This window comes from Podarcis cretensis, assembly GCF_951804945.1.
Source record: "Podarcis cretensis genome assembly, chromosome: 3".
Lineage (NCBI taxonomy): Eukaryota > Metazoa > Chordata > Lepidosauria > Squamata > Lacertidae > Podarcis > Podarcis cretensis.
In genome coordinates, this window is record NC_137172.1 from 102,196,790 (window position 1) to 102,213,733 (window position 16,944).

Genomic DNA, 16,944 nt, shown 5'->3' on the forward strand with positions numbered 1-16,944 from the left:
GCATACACACACACAGATGTATATTAAATATTGCTCTTAATTTCTATGAAATCTCAGTTTGCAGCGAATAGCCTTATTCCTTGGCATCAAGAACAAATTCTGTGCAAGTATGAGAATTAACTCATGAATGTGAACAGAAGTAAACCCTTAATAAATGTGAAATGAAATTGCGATCCAATACGTTTCTACGGGAGAGATCAAAACAAATAAAAAGTATTGGGGGAGAAAAAAAAATACATCTCTACTACATACCACTTGTTAAGACTTGAGCTATAAACCCTACTTAAAAATTAAAAATAGAGAAGGAAATATACATTTATAGAGCAATCTAGAGCATTTATAGAGCAAACGAGAGAGAATCAGAGTAGAGGAACCACATCATTACTCAAAGTTCTGCCAGCCTGAACCAGCTAGGACAAAAAGTGGAAAGGGGGGGGGGTGTTTGTTTTGCTGCACCAGCTCCAGGACCCAGATGAGGTGCTATCTAGAGAATGGAATGGGCCAGCCCTGTTCTGCCCCATCCCTGTAACATCCTTTTCCTGGTAGTAGGAGTGTATTCACTGTGCTTGGGGGGGGGGGGGGGCTGTAGCAAAAGCCTCTGGTGCAAGCTAGCAGACCAAAACATCCAACACCATAGACTGGAGGTTAGAAATACTGCCTTAGGAGGGTTGAACTGATTCGGAATCCGCTGAAACGTAATGCTTCCCTCCCTCAATTCTTCTTCACAGAGAAACCACGCAACCCTTGATTTTACACCTGTATATCTCTGCCAATAACACAACATTCATTCATTCATTGCCAAAAGTTAGAGTTTATAATAATTATGTCTTATCTAAGTATTCACCTGTCATTCAAGCCACTGGAACTGTGGCTGAGGTTTAAATTATATCTTATTTTCACCATCCAGTATCCCAGTGAAAAAGGAGCAGAGACATGTCTCTCAGCACTTTATTTATATAATAGAATAAGGTGGATCAGAAATAACAGTGTGCACTAAGCAGCTGGGCCTGCATCAAGAAGATAAGACTCTGAAAAGCTAGAATCAGCTGTTTGTGGAGGGAAAGGGGTTCATGGGGGAACTAAATCCAGTCCCAACTCCCCTACTGAAAAAAAGATAATACACAGGATTTTCTGATTTATTTAAGAATTAAGCATACACTAGTCCAGCTCTTGGATCAGAACAGGGAACTTGGTGTACAAACTATTCACGTGTTCGATCCTCCATCCAGCTAGGGGAATACATGCAGGAAGCCCTAGGTGGCAGAGGGGAGGTCATACAGTCTAGCAAGCAGAAATGCTTGCACTGATGGAATGACCCCAAGAGTGTTTTGAATTCTTCCCATTGTCTTCATTGTTTTCAGAGATGGCACAACCAGCCACTTCCGGTACACATCTGGTCCCTTGAAACAGGCAAGTATCCTGGTGTGTAGGAGGGCAGAAATGGAAATACCTGGATGGTAGAAGCCAAGCTTGTCTGTCTTGCCTCTCCTACTGTGCAGGTGTCTATTAATCTGAGAGTACTTGGGACAGAACCACAAAACTTGGGAAAGAGACTGCGGCGCGAAGATTTGCAGCAGCACCAACTCAAAATTATTTTCTAAATCTACAGAGCATATGGCACTTACCTCTATTCAGAAGTTTAATGGTAAGAATAAGCATTTTGAATTTAACCTTGAAACAAACTAGTAACCAGTGTAGACAGTACAATATCAGTGATATGTTCTGCCCTCACCTCCCTGATTTTGGTGTACAACTTCCAACATTCCTCACCATTGGCTATGTTGGCTGGGGACATTGATGGAGATGTAGGCTAAGAACATCTGAAGGGCCCTATACAGTATTGGCTACTCCTGTTCCGGACCAACTAATGTTTCTGAACTGTCTTCAAAGACAGTCCCTCTTACAGTGCATTAGAATAATGTAATAGTGAACTGCCTAGGGCTTTCAGTGGTTGGCTAGTGTAGCTTCACAGGAAAAGAGGGTGGCAGATATCCCAGATGAATGCACTCCTGGCTGCTGCTGGCACCTAGTCCTATAGTAAAGGTAAAAGGTAAAGGACCCCTGGACAGTTAAGTGCAGTCAAAGGTGCCAATGGGGTGTGGCGCTCATCTCACTTTTCATGCCAGAGAGCCGGCGTTTGTCCGCAGACAGCTTTCCGGGTCATGTAGTCAGCATGACTAAACCGCTTCTGGCACACGAAGGACCGTGATTCCAGAGCTCACAGAAACAGTGTTTACCTTCCTGTTGCAGTAGTACCTATTTATCTACTTGCACTGGTATGCTTTCAAACTGCTAGGTTGGCAGAAGCTGGGGCACAGCAATGGGAGCTCACCATTGACAATGAGGACAGTGGGGGGACAGCGATAACAAATCAAGGGTGTGGCAAGAAGTTCAAGAGGCAGTGTAAAGAAAGAAGACTAAAACCGCAAATATAGACTTGGGTGTTTAAAATCACCTTGATAACACTCCTTAATGCGTTCTGAACTTGCACAATTCCCTTTCTGTAAAGTCAACATCAGAATGACGGGTAAGATTTCCTCTTGCTGTCCAACAGGGACAGTCAATACTGCGATGGTTGGCAATTTATTTTTCTCAAAGGAATACTCAAACAGGTAAGGAGAAAGGAAGATCAATGTATCAATAACAGAAGCCAGAGGTAGGCTATTACTACCTTCCTTCCCTGCATACAGAATCTAGGAGATTTTAATAGATTCCTTTGATTGCCACTGTGAGCTGGAAATATCTTCTTCTGTCATGATTGTCTACAACACAAATCCTGGCATGTGTTTCCATACATAATGCAGCACAAAGTTAAGAATCCCAATGATTGGGGAGTTAACTTCACCCAATAAAATCTGAATAACAAGTTCATGTTTCCAACAGCATGCCCTAATGTAGAAATTTTTGTCATGTCCATTTCAACTGGGGTTTAGACCTGCTTTTAGCACAGAAACTGCTTTGGTTGTCCCGTATGATGACCTCTGTTGGGAAAGAGACAGGGGAAATATGTCCTTGTTAATTCTCCTCAACCTCTCAGCAGCTTTCAATACCATCAACCAAGTTATCCTTCTGGAGCAGCTGTCCAAGTTAGGGGTGGGTGGCACCACTTTGTGGTAGTTGTGGTCCTACTTGGATAGTCATTTCTAGAGGGTGATGCTTGGGGGTGTGCTGCCCCATGGAGCATTCAATATGAGGTTGCTCAGGATTCGAGTCTCCCCCTCTGCAACTGCTGTTTAACATCTATATGAAACTGCTGAGTGGGGTCATCTGGAGCTTTGGAGTATGTTGTCAGCAATATGGTGATGACACACAGTTCTTCTTCTTCTTCACATCTGCAGGTGTGGCAGTGGATATGCTAGACCATTGTCTAGGGTGGCCATATTTAAAAAAATGAAAATCCAGGCACAAAACTTATTTGTGGCCATAGTTTATTCAGGACATAGATATAAGTTACGGATAGTACTTTGGGGGGGGGGGCGCAGGGGTACGCATACCCCTAAACATTTTGTGAATCTAGGTTTGGCCTCATTGAGGGGCAGTATTTCATTATGAGTAGGAAAATGAGAGTACCCCTAAACGTCGTCGTTGTTGTTTTTAAGAAAAAAAAAAGCACTGGTTATGCAGCATGTGTATGGAGTATGAAAACAGATTGGGGACACTCGTGTTAACAAACTTGCTTTGGAGCTAGGGAGGGAGTAAAAAGATAATGCTGTCTTATCGCCATCAGAATGCAATTTTACCCATACTGCAGTTGGCACTCCTTAAGCATTTAGTCCTTGAAATTGAAACTTGTTTAAGAAACAGATAGATAAAAAAGCACTTAACATACAACTTGTAGCACAATCATGGACAGCTGAAGTACTTCAAAAAGTTGTTTACAGGCCAGGAACAACTACAGTATAGGTACTACATGAATTTTTGCTAGAAATTGAGAGATTCTTATACTACTTGTTTTGAACTAGTTAAAATAAAAGCAGATAAAAATTTGGAAATGTATTATAAAACTAGATTTAAAGTCACACACATTTTGTGTGTGAATTCTTGGTTTCCTCTATCAGATCATTTTGTTTTTATGACTGATGAAAATTTGAGAATAACTTTAATGAACTCCTTGTAGAGTTTGTTGCTCTTTTGACTCAAGAATTTAATTAATTCTTCCATTAATCTAAATGGGCTTTTCTACAGCTAATGATTCCTTGTAGCACAGAAAATAACCTGATGATATGGCTAATTTCTTCCATAAAACAATAGCTGTCAATCAAAACTAGCACTAAAGGCAGCATCATTATTGCAATCAATCCGAGACTGAATTATTGCATAAAACAAAAATGCAATATTCTTTCCTCTTCCCCCTCACCATTTTGAGACAATGAACATCACACTGTGCTAAGTGTTTACATTACAAACCCATGGGTCTTAAAAACTGGTGTCACAGTGTAGCTAGGGGTGTGCAATCTGATTAAAATACCAATGCACATAGAATGTATGCCTTTACTATGGGTAAATAAAGATTCTAGGTGTGCCTTTGGCAAACTCTAAGCCATAGTCATTCATCTGAAACATAAAAAGACTTGTACTGCTATGCCTAGCAAATCAGGCTATTATCAATTCTCTTCTTCTTCAAAGACAGTTTCCCCATCTGTTCACTGATATCGTATGTCCATTTTGTATTTTGTTTTTCTTACCCAAAATATGGGTGTGCTCAATTTACAGGAAGGCCAGAGTAAGAGCCTTCAGCTGTACAGTGGGAAACATCAGGATATTCCAGTGCTTTGTGTAAGGGTGACTCTTGCTGGATTTGGGGTGACTGTACATGTATTTAATAAATACAACAAACCATTTTGCATTTGAAAGAAAAAGGTTTAAGCATCTGAAATAGGTTTTGTTAAAATGCTACTGAAGCGCACCTATCTCTTAAGCAGCAACCTAATATCTTAATATAAGATAAAGAATGGAAAGAGGTAGTTGCACATTCAGAATAAAGAAGTGGGAATCCTAGCAATGATCTTCTAGACCCACAGCTTCATTAACTTTACAACAAAGGAGATACACTGTGGATCAAACCATACAGGTATTTTTCAAGGTAGGAGATTGGCAGGAAGTGACAAACCTGTCACTATGGGTTAAGAGCAAAACAACAACAACAACAACTTATTAACAACAACAACTTATTATTTATACCCCGCCCATCTGGCTGGGTTTCCACAGCCACTCTGGGTGGCTTCCAACAAAAGATTAAAAATACATTAAAACATCAGTCATTAAAAACTTCCCTAAACAACAAACAATTCAGCCAATTATGAAACCATACTGTGCTTTACTGCATACCCAGGGTAGGTGGGCATGAAGAAAACTCGGAATGAGCCACTGAGAAGAAAGAGGCCAAACCACAACTAATGGCATATGATTGCTCAAAGCCAGGCATAGGCAAACTGGGCCCTCCTGATGTTTTGGAACTACAAATCCCATCATCTCAAGCTAACAGGACCAGTGGTCAGGGATGATGGGAGTTATAGTCCCAAAACATCTGGAGGGTGTAGTTTGCCTATGCCTGCTCCAAGCAGATGCATGATGTGTACAAGTGCCTTTTTTGCTCTTTTAGAGCCAAACACAATACCACCCCACTGCACTTACTACAGGGAGTGGGAAAATATCAACATAACAGAAAACAGAAACAAAACCCTTGCAAATATAACAAAAGTAGACAGAATTTGTTCATATGTTCAAATGCTTCACAAAGGCCCTTTGATGCTATTTCTTCTTCCATCTTGACCCACAGAAAAACTTATTTTGTTCAACACACACAAGAGCATTAGCAGCAGTCAAAGGAGCCTGCAGTGGCTGTGTATTCTGCACAACTTTCTGTGTAGCTAGCTGCTCAATTATATTATTATAAGCTACCCACACTGCAATTATTTCACTAACACAGAGATGTTAAAAAGCTATTAAGTTCTAGAGGGATGTTTGTTTGTATTGATAGATCTATCTGAAAGCAAAGTATTTTTCTGCAAACAAAAAAACAAAACAATGAACCAGGCAGTGCAGTCAAGCACCCTGACACTTAGCATTTTAAAAAGATGTGAATGCCATTGATTTCAGTGAGCTGATTTTCAAGTAAACTTGCTTAGAACTGGCACATTAAAAATTGCTGGCCAAATCAAGAGACGAAATCAAGATTCTTATTAAATCAGTACTTGTCCAGGTTATGTTCATAAGATATGGTGATTTATTGCCATTCATTTTCATTGCAGCAATTCAGAACGGTGGGCGAGGGAAGTACGTCTGATGACATTTCATCAGTGAATCAATTGTTGCACAAAGAGTGAGAGCACAGAAAAACATTCACATCAAAACTAAGAAAGAATATGCTAAACTAATCTTCAGTGTTTCCTTCTAATCACAGAAATGAATATGACATGCACATCACAAACCTAACTTATTTGGTTTCGTATTTACTTAGTGAAACCTTTTTTTCTCTAAAAAATAATAATATTTATCACCTCATGTCTGATCCTAAATTGGTTGCGTAACGTGCTGAAAAACAAGGCTTATTATATTCCAGATTAATTTAAGACATGATTCTTTAGCCATGATTCATGCAAAGCTATCACTGCCATTTTGGACTCTAGCTGTCAGGGAACTGCCATCGGAAAGGCAGGAGGTGGAGGGTCTTTCAGAAGTCAGGAGAGACTCAGCAGCGGAGGAAGGCACCAGCAGGGGGGGGGGGAGAGAGAGAAACGAAGGAATGGCTCAGGGAGTCTTCCAGCGATAACAGCGGAGAAGTCTCAGGTCCTCCCATAGGTACACCCACTCCTCGCCGGAAACTGTCGCGCCGAGAATCCAGACGACGCGTTTCCGTCAAGGAGCTTTTATGCTGGAGTAGATTTCGTAAACGCCCACTGTCGGATTCTGCCAGCGATTGAGGGAGCCACGCTTAAGGGCTCCGCTAAAGACAGAGTCTTGCTAAGCTGAGCAAACTCTGAGGGACTAAGCTTTTACGCACAAGCAGCTCATCATCCCATCACACTAGCTAAGGCTCTTTCCTTTTGAAAATATAAGCAGAAGTAGAACCATTGACCATTGTGTTTTTAAAAATTAGACTTCCTTGCAAATTCCGAAAAGCAGTCCATCTCCCTGTCCCCCAGTTACCTGTTTCAGCACAACAGGCAAGCTCAAACCATGAATAGTTTAAAACAGCATGCGGATGCTTCTGATTTTTCCTTGCAGTCCCACAGGAGAAGAGGTAAAGGAAAACATGTAAGAAAAGCCCTGCTGGATCATATCAAAGGTTTATCTGATCCAACATCCTGTTTTCCATAACGCCCAACCAGATGCCCAAGAAAGCCCAAAAGTGGAACACAAAGGTAGCAGTCCTCTTCCTCTATTGTTCCCCAGAAAATGGTATTCAGTGGCATGCTAGCTCAGATCATGGAGGTAGCATACAGTGATCATTACGAGTAGTTATTGATAGCCATGAACTTGTCTAATCTCCTTTTTAAGACTGGTGGTAGCAAATTCCAATGCCCTAGAGCAGAAGTCTAGGTTCTGCACTTTCACGTAGCACTAAACTATGGCTTAATGTTTCAACTGGAATGGACCACTGTTACACAAAGTCAGAAGGTTTGATCTAACCTTGCAGATAGCAGGTAAGAGCAATAGTCAAGTTACTGATATCAGAATCCTGCCCAGGACGTAACATCTGCAGGTGTTATAAACCAGCAGCCTTTCAAAACACATTCTGTATAAATAAGCTTCAGAAACTCATTTGGCATCATCAATAAATTACCTCTTTTTCATATAAATTACAGGAAGCTTTGCATACAAATAGTGGAAATAAATAGGGAAATTGAACCACAGAATAAAGATACCCTGTGGCTGATTGCTGGTCCTGAATATTTATCATCAGCTGGAAATCTGGCCTTTCCAAAAATTTGCACACATTAACATTTTAGAAAAGTGATTACCCCAATTATAAGTATTACTATTGATGCTTATCGGTATACTTGCTTGTTTGGGACTGCTCATTAAAAGGAGATGAATATCAACATTAAGGGACTATTTGGTGACTTCATCTACATACTCTAATAAGCCCTAGTCTCACAGAAAATTGTTATTGCCCTTCTACAAGGTAATAGAATGTTTGCATAGGCAAACGTAAAGATGTTTGGCGAATCTAATCTCTGTCAAGCTATTTATCAGACTAATAATTAATATCTATATTCATGCTTAAAATTTAAGAGTCACCTTTGTAACGCTTACCTCTAGCTAATATTTCCAGTTACAGATAGGTAGCCATGTTGGTCTGCCATAGTCAAAACAAAATAAAAAAATTCCTTCCAGTAGCACCTTAAAGACCAACTAAGTTAGTTCTTGGTATGAGCTTTCGTGTGCATGCACACTTCTTCAGATACACTGAAACAGAAGTCACCAGACCCTTCTATATAGTGAGAAGGTGGGGAGGGGTATTACTCAGGAGGGTGGTGGGAATGGGTGATTGGCAGATAGCTGTGATGAGCCTGTTGACGACTCTTAACGACTGCAATAGGTCTTACAGGAAAAAGCAAGGGGTGAGAAGGTGAAAAATGGCTTTGTCATGTATAATGAGATAAGAATCCAATGTCTTTGTTCAGACCAGGTCTCTCCATGGTTTTAAGTTTGGTAATAAGTTGCAATTCAGCAGCTTCTCTTTCCAGTCTATTTCTGAAATTCCTTTGTAATAGAACAGCTACTTTGAGATCTTGTATAGAATGTCCTGGGAGATTGAAGTGTTCTCCTACTGGTTTCTCTGTCTTGTGATTCCTGATGTCAGATTTATGTCCGTTTATTCTTTGGCGTAAGAGAGCTGAAGGACACTGTTGGCATTTGATGGCATACACGAACTAAAATACCCAGCAGATGAAGTTAGACAACAGATCAACAGAGCCAGACTGATACCCAGAGAGAACTTGCTGCAAGACAGACCCAAAAAAGAAAATAACAGAACACCTCTAGTCATCACATACAGCTCCCAAGTGTCCTCCCAAGTGCCAACAGTGTCCTTCAGCTCTCTATATTGGACAAACAGGCCAAACCTTACGCCAAAGAATAAACGGACATTCTATACAAGATCTCAAAGTAGCTGTTCTATTACAAAGGAATTTCAGAAATAGACTGGAAAGAGAAGCTGCTGAATTGCAACTTATTACCAAACTTAAAACCATGGAGAGACCTGGTCTGAACAAAGACATTGGATTCTTATCTCATTATACATGACAAAGCCATTTTTCACCTTCTCACCCCTTGCTTTTTCCTGTAAGACCTATTGCAGTCGTTAAGAGTCGTCAACAGGCTCATCACAGCTATCTGCCAATCACCCATTCCCACCACCCTCCTGAGTAATACCCCTCCCCACCTTCTCACTATATAGAAGGGTCTGGTGACTTCTGTTTCAGTGTATCTGAAGAAGTGTGCATGCACACGAAAGCTCATACCAAGAACTAACTTAGTTGGTCTTTAAGGTGCTACTGGAAGGAATTTTTTTATTTTGTTTTGACTCTAGCTAATATGAATGACTCACTGATGCATCAGTAGTTTTAAAAAGTTTGAAAAGGACATGAGTGCCACTATGTAAATGAGAGTGTGCAAAATGTTCCCCAGTGATCAAATCTCAATTAACAACTTCCTGGTATCCTAGCAGGAATTCCATGGCTTCATTTCCAAATCCTCGTCCAAATGATATAGAACTGGAGGGTTGTGTCACACTTTACTTTTATTTAGGCTACAATCCTAATCTAATTTACCTGGAGGTATGCCCCACTTAATTCAGTAGGGCTTACCTCTGAGTAGACATGATTAGGATGGTACTGTAATTTACCAAGCAAAAACATAGTGCTAACCTTTTTGGCATAAAATAAAATATATTCCTGATCCAAGCACATGATGCAGCAGAAAACGATGTCATTCTCCATGCTTATGTGAAGAAAGAGAACCAGCAAGAATAATTAGCATCCCAACTGTGCTTTCAAGTATTTAGTGATCCCTGTTCATGTTGTAACATTTATACTTATTTTTTATTCTTTTTAAATACATTGTAAGCTGTCTTGCACAATACTATGTGCCCTCCTGCTGATTGGGGGGGGGGGGGGAACCCCTGACTTTAGCAATCTGGCATGGGGGCTAAATGTATACCAAGAAAGCCAAAAAAAAATTAGGATGAAAGTTATTAAGCATACTGTCTGCAAGTTAAAATAAAAATAATAATGATCACACCTTTATTGATAAGTACTGGGCTACTTTTAAAATGAGGCTGCATTTTAAATTGCATTTTAACCTGTATTTTAAATTTTTTTGTTTTTTGTTTTTTCCTATTATGTTTTTACTGTAATTTTATTGGTGTTAGCTGCCCTGAGCCCAGCTCTGGCTGGGGAGGATGGGGTATAAATAAATTATTATTATTATTATTATTATTATTATTATTATTATTCCCTTTTTTCTGGTTAAACAAACTCGGCTCTCCAGATGTTTTGGGACTACCATTCCTATCATCCCTGACCACTGGTCCCGTTAGCTAGGGATGATGGGAGTTGTAGTCCCAAAACATCGGGAGGGCCGAGTTTGGGGATGCCAGTTCTATATAAGCCATTGGGGTTAACAATACCCCGCAATGGAAACTACAATGGCATGTGAAGTCTAACTGACCCTGCTGTTATTTTTCAACATAAACATCACTATCAACATGCATAATTATAAAACAGCAAATCTCAAAGACTTTGCAACAACTGTACACCCTGCCAGAGCAGCCTGTGTGCTGTACACAACATTCCATGACTGAAAGGCTAGGACAGACTAAACCATTACACGAAGCATGCAGTTGCTACGATACTGTCATTATATCAACTACAGAGATCACAAACACATGAGCACATATTGACAAATGTATAGAATAAAAGCATAAAACAACCTTTTATCCATGCCATAAAACTGGGTATTATTAGCATAAAAAAAAAATCAGGAGAACGGCAACACAGTGAAGACAGTTCTGGATTTATGTAGGCGGAAAAATGCTGTTATGAGTTTAGAGGGTGGGCTCTATGCCTGAGTCCCATTCTAATTCCTAGATCCATGCTAGCTTCCTGGTGAGGTAATAGCCCTCCAAGTATGGGCCACAAGGAAGAGGCTCTGCGCCAGACAGCCAATGGATGCCTCCCTTCCCTCAACTGCCTGGCAGTTAGAAAGACAAAGACCAGAACTGAGCTGTGGGAGAAGGCTGAAGGCCGGGCAGCTGGGAGACAGAGCTATGCCTGATTTCTGCTGCAATCCAAGGCTGTGGCTATGGAAGAAGGAAGACCCCGGGGGGGGGGTTAATGCTGTGAGCCCTCCATCAAATATGAGTGTGTGTGTGTGTGTGTGTGTGTGTAAACCATATCTACGAAAGACACCATAGTCTCCACTGACCCTCATTCCAAAGGAAACCGAACTCTGGATAAGCACCTGGAACCCCTGGAATTTTGCACCGCTTTGGGTGGCGTGCAACAGTGTGATGATATGAATGATACCTAGCAAACACAAACAAGAGGCACAATGCCAATCAAAATAATAATAAAATTAAAACTTACTTTTGTACTCGAGGTGAAAACCAGCAGCTGCCACGCTAATATCAGAGTGGAAGTGCAAGTAAAGTTGATTGGAGGTGCTGTTCAACAATGCTGGTACTGTAGTACCTGCCAGAAACATGGGACAGGTTATGAACACTGTCATTTATCACAAGATCTATGCAACACAGGAACTTTTAAAGAAGCAGAACATATAAAGAAGAATAAAACATATAGGGTGAGGTTCAACATCACATTATTATACTGTAAATCGGGTCCTCCTCACAAAGGGCATGTGCTGCGGTGAGATCATCAGAACTGACCTCACTGTTGTGTGGGTGGGAGCAATTGGATAGCCACAACAACCCGATTGGTGGTCCCTTGGTTGTTGGGCTAATCTGGCCAATGGGTATGTTGTGTAATGACCGAGGGATCTTTACATATTGCTGCATGTTGCGTTGAGCATCCTCTTTTCGCTTCGTGCACTGGATCACCCGCCCACCCTTCCCTATATTTAGAGTCTTGCTGTGACCTTGCTATGCCTTCGTGGGTCGTCTGCTTTTGGGGCAGGGGCCCAGTAGGAATTTTCCCATTTGGCTGATGCCACTTGGGTTTCACTTGCCGCGTAGCAAATCGCCACAATTTTGTAAGCTTTGGCGGTTAGGCATTGGTTAAAATGGTGGTGTGGAGGGGAGGTCAGAGAACCAATGCGCAACAGGTATTCCGTTAAAGGAATCCAGGGACTCCCCATGCTTTTGTTGACCCCTTTCGGGGGGTAGGACCTCGCAAGAGTCCCTGGGAGCATTTTGGGGTGAGCTTGAGTCATGTGCCTGTACCAATGCTCCCCCATGGTATTTACCGGCACTGATGGTATGGTGGGGCCCAGTCGTAAGTACTGCGTCCTGCTGAGGTCAGGAGCAGCCTAGTCGAACCAGTGCCTAAACAAACCACTCACTATCTGTAATCAATAAAGTTGTGGCCAAAATTATGCCATTAACCTAAAACTATATTCAGTGTCATGTGTACAATTATTTATTTGGGTAGCTCCTGGGGATTTTCACACACAAATGTTCCATCTGTGCAAGCATATAAGCTCGCAAGATGTAATAATGGCTAGAGAATTGACCTGCAACTTTCAGGCAAGTGTGAACTTTGAAGGAAAACTGCATTTCAACTGGAATATTGTTTTTCAGGAGTGTGAAGAAGAAGAAGAAGAGGAGGAGGAGGAGGAGGAGGAGGAGGAGGAGGAGGAGGAGGAGGAGGAGGAGGAAGAGGAGGAGGAGTTTGGATTTGATATCCTGCTTTATCACTACCCAAAGGATTCTCAAAGCGGCTGACATTCTCCTTTCCCTTCCTTCCCCACAAAAAACACTCTGTGAGGTGAGTGGGGCTGAGAGACTTCAAAGAAGTGTGACTAGCCCAAGGTCACCCAGCAGCTGCATGTGGAGGAGCGGAGACACGAACCTGGTTCACCAGATTGCAAGTGTACCACTCCTAACCACTACACCACACCGTGAATTAGGAGGTCCACATAAAAATACGAACCTATCCAAATTTCTTCACCATCCCTATGGTTTGGCCATTATAAGACCACAATGTAGATCTCTACATACCTGAAAAACTCCCAAGCCTTGGTGCTGTCAAGTCACCACCGTCATAGATTTCAAGGGAGTCCCAGTTATGCTCAGTGGCAAAGCTTATGACCTGGATCTGTGAAAGAATCACCACCGGGTGTTCATTAAACAGTATAGTTACATATCTTTTCAGAAGTTCTGACATCAAAGACAAAAAAAAAAAAAAGCAGCAATGAGATTGACAGCAAAACATAGCTGCATAAGCTAAACACACATTTTGACCTCACAATATGGTGCACTTTTGTAACTACAAAATGACATCAAAGAGCAGCAACTGATCATGGAATAATAAGGCATTCATTGCTGAAGTGTCACGTTTCCAAAAAATGACAGACCAATCTTCAGTGGGGTCTAGAAGGAATGGGAGTGGCAAATCTACTGCTGAGACCTAAGACCTGGTGGCTTGTGCTGGCGAATGGTGAAAATAGTTCTTTATTGCATTTGCTATGCCAGTTCCAGGCAAGCATAGCTGGAGGGCCTGGGGCATCGTCCAGGCTTTGGATATGATGTTACCAAAGCTTTCACCTCACCCTCGAAGTGCTCCATTTCAGTGCTTCCTGCTTACTCTTGCCAGCAGGAGAACCCACCCATCTAGGTAGGGTTTCCTCCTTTCATTGGCAGTGCTCTTCTCTGCTTGCAGAGGCCAGCAGAGAGGCACAGAAGTGCCATCCTATGTGCCCAGTCATCAACGTGGAAGGGTTAGGATAGTGCTCTCTATCAGAGCAGAGCTGCATTGCAGCAGATGCACAGGATTACGTGTACCAGACTTCAGATGGTGGATAAAATATATGGATGTTACCCAATTTAGAAGCCCTGCACCTATAAATCTAGATGTTAAAATATGAGCTAGTCTAGAAGCCTCATCCCTTTCCTGCTACTTTTGTAAGCATGAGGATATTTTCAATTTGAAGGAATATTCAAACATAGAACCTTCCACAGTGCAGAAAATATACATTACAAAACTGAATAGCTTGGATTCAAGTGAGCGGCAGATGACAGATGATTACAAAGGAAGAAAGGCATTTAAAGAAAGAAAATGAGGAAGACTAAAAAAAATGGCAAGATATACGGAAGCAGCAGTACAGGTAGGTATTATCAATATCCCAAGGAAGTCATGTTTGCAAGGCAGAATTATACACAACCACTCCACTCCAGACCCCTGCCAGTGCAGATACAGAATTCTTTGGGGGTAGTTCATTCATTGCAATGGAAGTGAAAAGGCTGCACATACAAAGGAATGTGCTAATAGATGTAGAATTTTCCCAATTGATCAAGGCAGCCTGTGGGGGCAGCGAAATTTGTATTTAGAAAAGGGGTTATTTTGGTTAAAGGGAGGAAACCTAATGAAAATAAAGACTGTGATTTTGATGTGTTTGTTTTGCTTTGTTTTTGCAGGACAAGAGGTTGGATTTAGTTGTGGAAGAACCTGTTGCAGAACTCAAATCAGTCACAAACTTCACCGCCGGTTTTTACACTAAGTAGCAGTTGTCATAACACTGAAATGTCTGCAAAGACATGATGAATGCTTGCAATCAATGGATCTATAAATACTAGGGGTGTACATGGGCCTCAAGATTTGCCTGGCATCATTATCTGAACATTTTTTTAAAAAATCTTATCTGTATCTGAGATGTTCCCCAAAAAACATTTTGTGGGGAGATGTCCCTAAAAAGCTCATCAGCTTCGCTCCCCCCAAAAAAGAAAAAAAGGAGATTTTCATTTTGGGAAATATGGCAACACTACTTTTGGAGTAGATTAACTGCAGACAAATGAGTCCAGGCATAAATAGAATGGATTCACTTTTCTCTATAATTTTCTATGTGTGAAAGGGGTGGGGGTTTGTCTCTTGCTGTTTCTCATTTTAAACAAATTATGAGCTGGCTGAGTGGTATTTATTCTTGTTTGTACATTTTAAAAACCTTTCCAGAGTTTGTTTGTATCCTCTGAGATAGACTTTATGCTTCCAATATAAGTTTTACAGGTCTCCAAGAGGCTTTACAATATGAGGCTGTCCAGAACATTGCCAGTGAAGTTCTGAACAGCTCTGGGGTTTTTATGACTTCGAGGGTTTAAAAAATAAAAATAAAATCCTGTACTTCTGGGTTTTAACAACAACAAAAAGCCAGTCCAGAGCTCTTTGGTGCTCTACTGACAACATGTGGGACCTCACTTCTTGCAAAGCTAACTTCCCTAGAGAAACAGAGATATACAAAAACCTGGAGTTATTCTGAATAGAAAAATGAATTAAAAACAGAACATGCTTAATTTTGATTTTAATTCAATTTTCTCTTTTTTTCTTTCGTGTTGTTCAAGTGTATGTCCTGTCTTAAATAAGTAATAATAAAAAAACAGAACAATACAAGACTTTTGGGAGGCCCTGATCTGACTTGAGGGTGAGGGGATATTGGCACTTCCATCTGCCTCGTTTTCTGGCCTCCACACATAGCTGATATCCACTTCTAATCAGTATCCCACAGCTGGATTTTATTTCCATCATATTTATGGTGTTAAATTAACCGAATGCACTTGGATGCCCTCGTTAGTTGTTTCTCTAGCTGTCAGCAGATGGTGATATTGCTTTATTTAACTATGTATAAAATAATGCTTTGATAAAAGGAACAAAGAATCATGGAATCACAGAACTGTAAAGTTGGAAGGGACCCCGATGGTCATCTAGCCCAATGCCCTGCAACATCAATCCTGATTCTGCAACTGGTTCTTTTAAGCATAATAAGTGGGGTAGACAGGAGTGATTTTAGCTTCATTGCGCCATGTGGGGTGAAATGAGAGGGTGTGTTACTTGACCAGGCCAGACTTACCATTGGACAAAGTGAAAAAGATGCTGCACTCAGGCAGCGGGTGCTGAGGTGAGGCAGCAGTGGCATTCCTCTTAAACTTCCTACCTATTCCCTTCTACTGGAGATCAGAGACTTGCATGCTACACAGCCTATCATGCGCTCTTTGAAGCAGCCAGCCAGCCATCCCCAGGCACAGTGGAGGATGTTATTCCATTGCCAGTGTTGAAAGTCAGCCTCTGCTCATGGAATTAACTGGTGGCATCTTGCCCTTTGCCATGGACAGCAACATTTCTTGGACTGGCTCTGAGCCAAAGATACTCTGAAACTCTGGGAACACAGAGATCTATATACTTGTCCAGACTCAAGATATCTACAGCATAGACTTATTGGTTTTATGCTGCCTCATAATGCTTTCATGGTGCTGTTTGTGCTGCTACACTTGTGTGATTTGTTTTCCTTTACATTTTTGTATTGATTGATTTTAACTGTAATTTACTGTTTTACACCACTCTGGGAAAATAATTGATTGGATGGCATATACATGCCATAAATAAATAAGTACATGTAAGCAAGTTGATGTTTTTCTTTAGATTTGGCTAGGGTTTGGGAAGAGGAGTGATCAACAATCAATTCATTTCTACTATTATGAAGTAGTTCATATTCCACTGTGGGCAAAATATGGACTTGCCTGAATACCTGATCCCTCAGTCACTATGATTTTCCACACACAATTCAAGCTGTTACCATAAGGTTCGGGATAGCCTGGAGACAATATAGTACCCCTCCGTTCAGTGAAATTTCGACTGCATGGCACTGAAAATTGAATTAGAGATAACGACAAAGGTAAAGTCATGCTCAGGGAACAGCAAAGTAACACTAACAATAGAAATAAGACCTCGTTTCAACCAAAGTAAGACACACTTTCACATTCAAAGAAAGTAT

The 16,944-nt window shown here is 41.1% G+C and overlaps 1 protein-coding gene across 4 annotated transcripts in view; it reads right to left on the reverse strand.

Annotated features, from left to right (window-relative positions):
• Window positions 1-16,944, reverse strand: part of CSMD1 (CUB and Sushi multiple domains 1) — a 991,444-nt gene that overhangs the window by 111,204 nt on the left and 863,296 nt on the right. For all 4 annotated transcript variants that reach the window (XM_079969603.1, XM_079969602.1, XM_079969604.1 and 1 more), the window contains 3 exons: window positions 16,691-16,815; window positions 13,184-13,280; window positions 11,595-11,699 (listed from right to left, as the gene is read on the reverse strand). In XM_079969603.1, coding sequence (XP_079825729.1) covers window positions 11,595-11,699; window positions 13,184-13,280; window positions 16,691-16,815 — 327 coding nt within the window. The remainder of the gene's footprint in view (window positions 1-11,594; window positions 11,700-13,183; window positions 13,281-16,690; window positions 16,816-16,944) is intronic.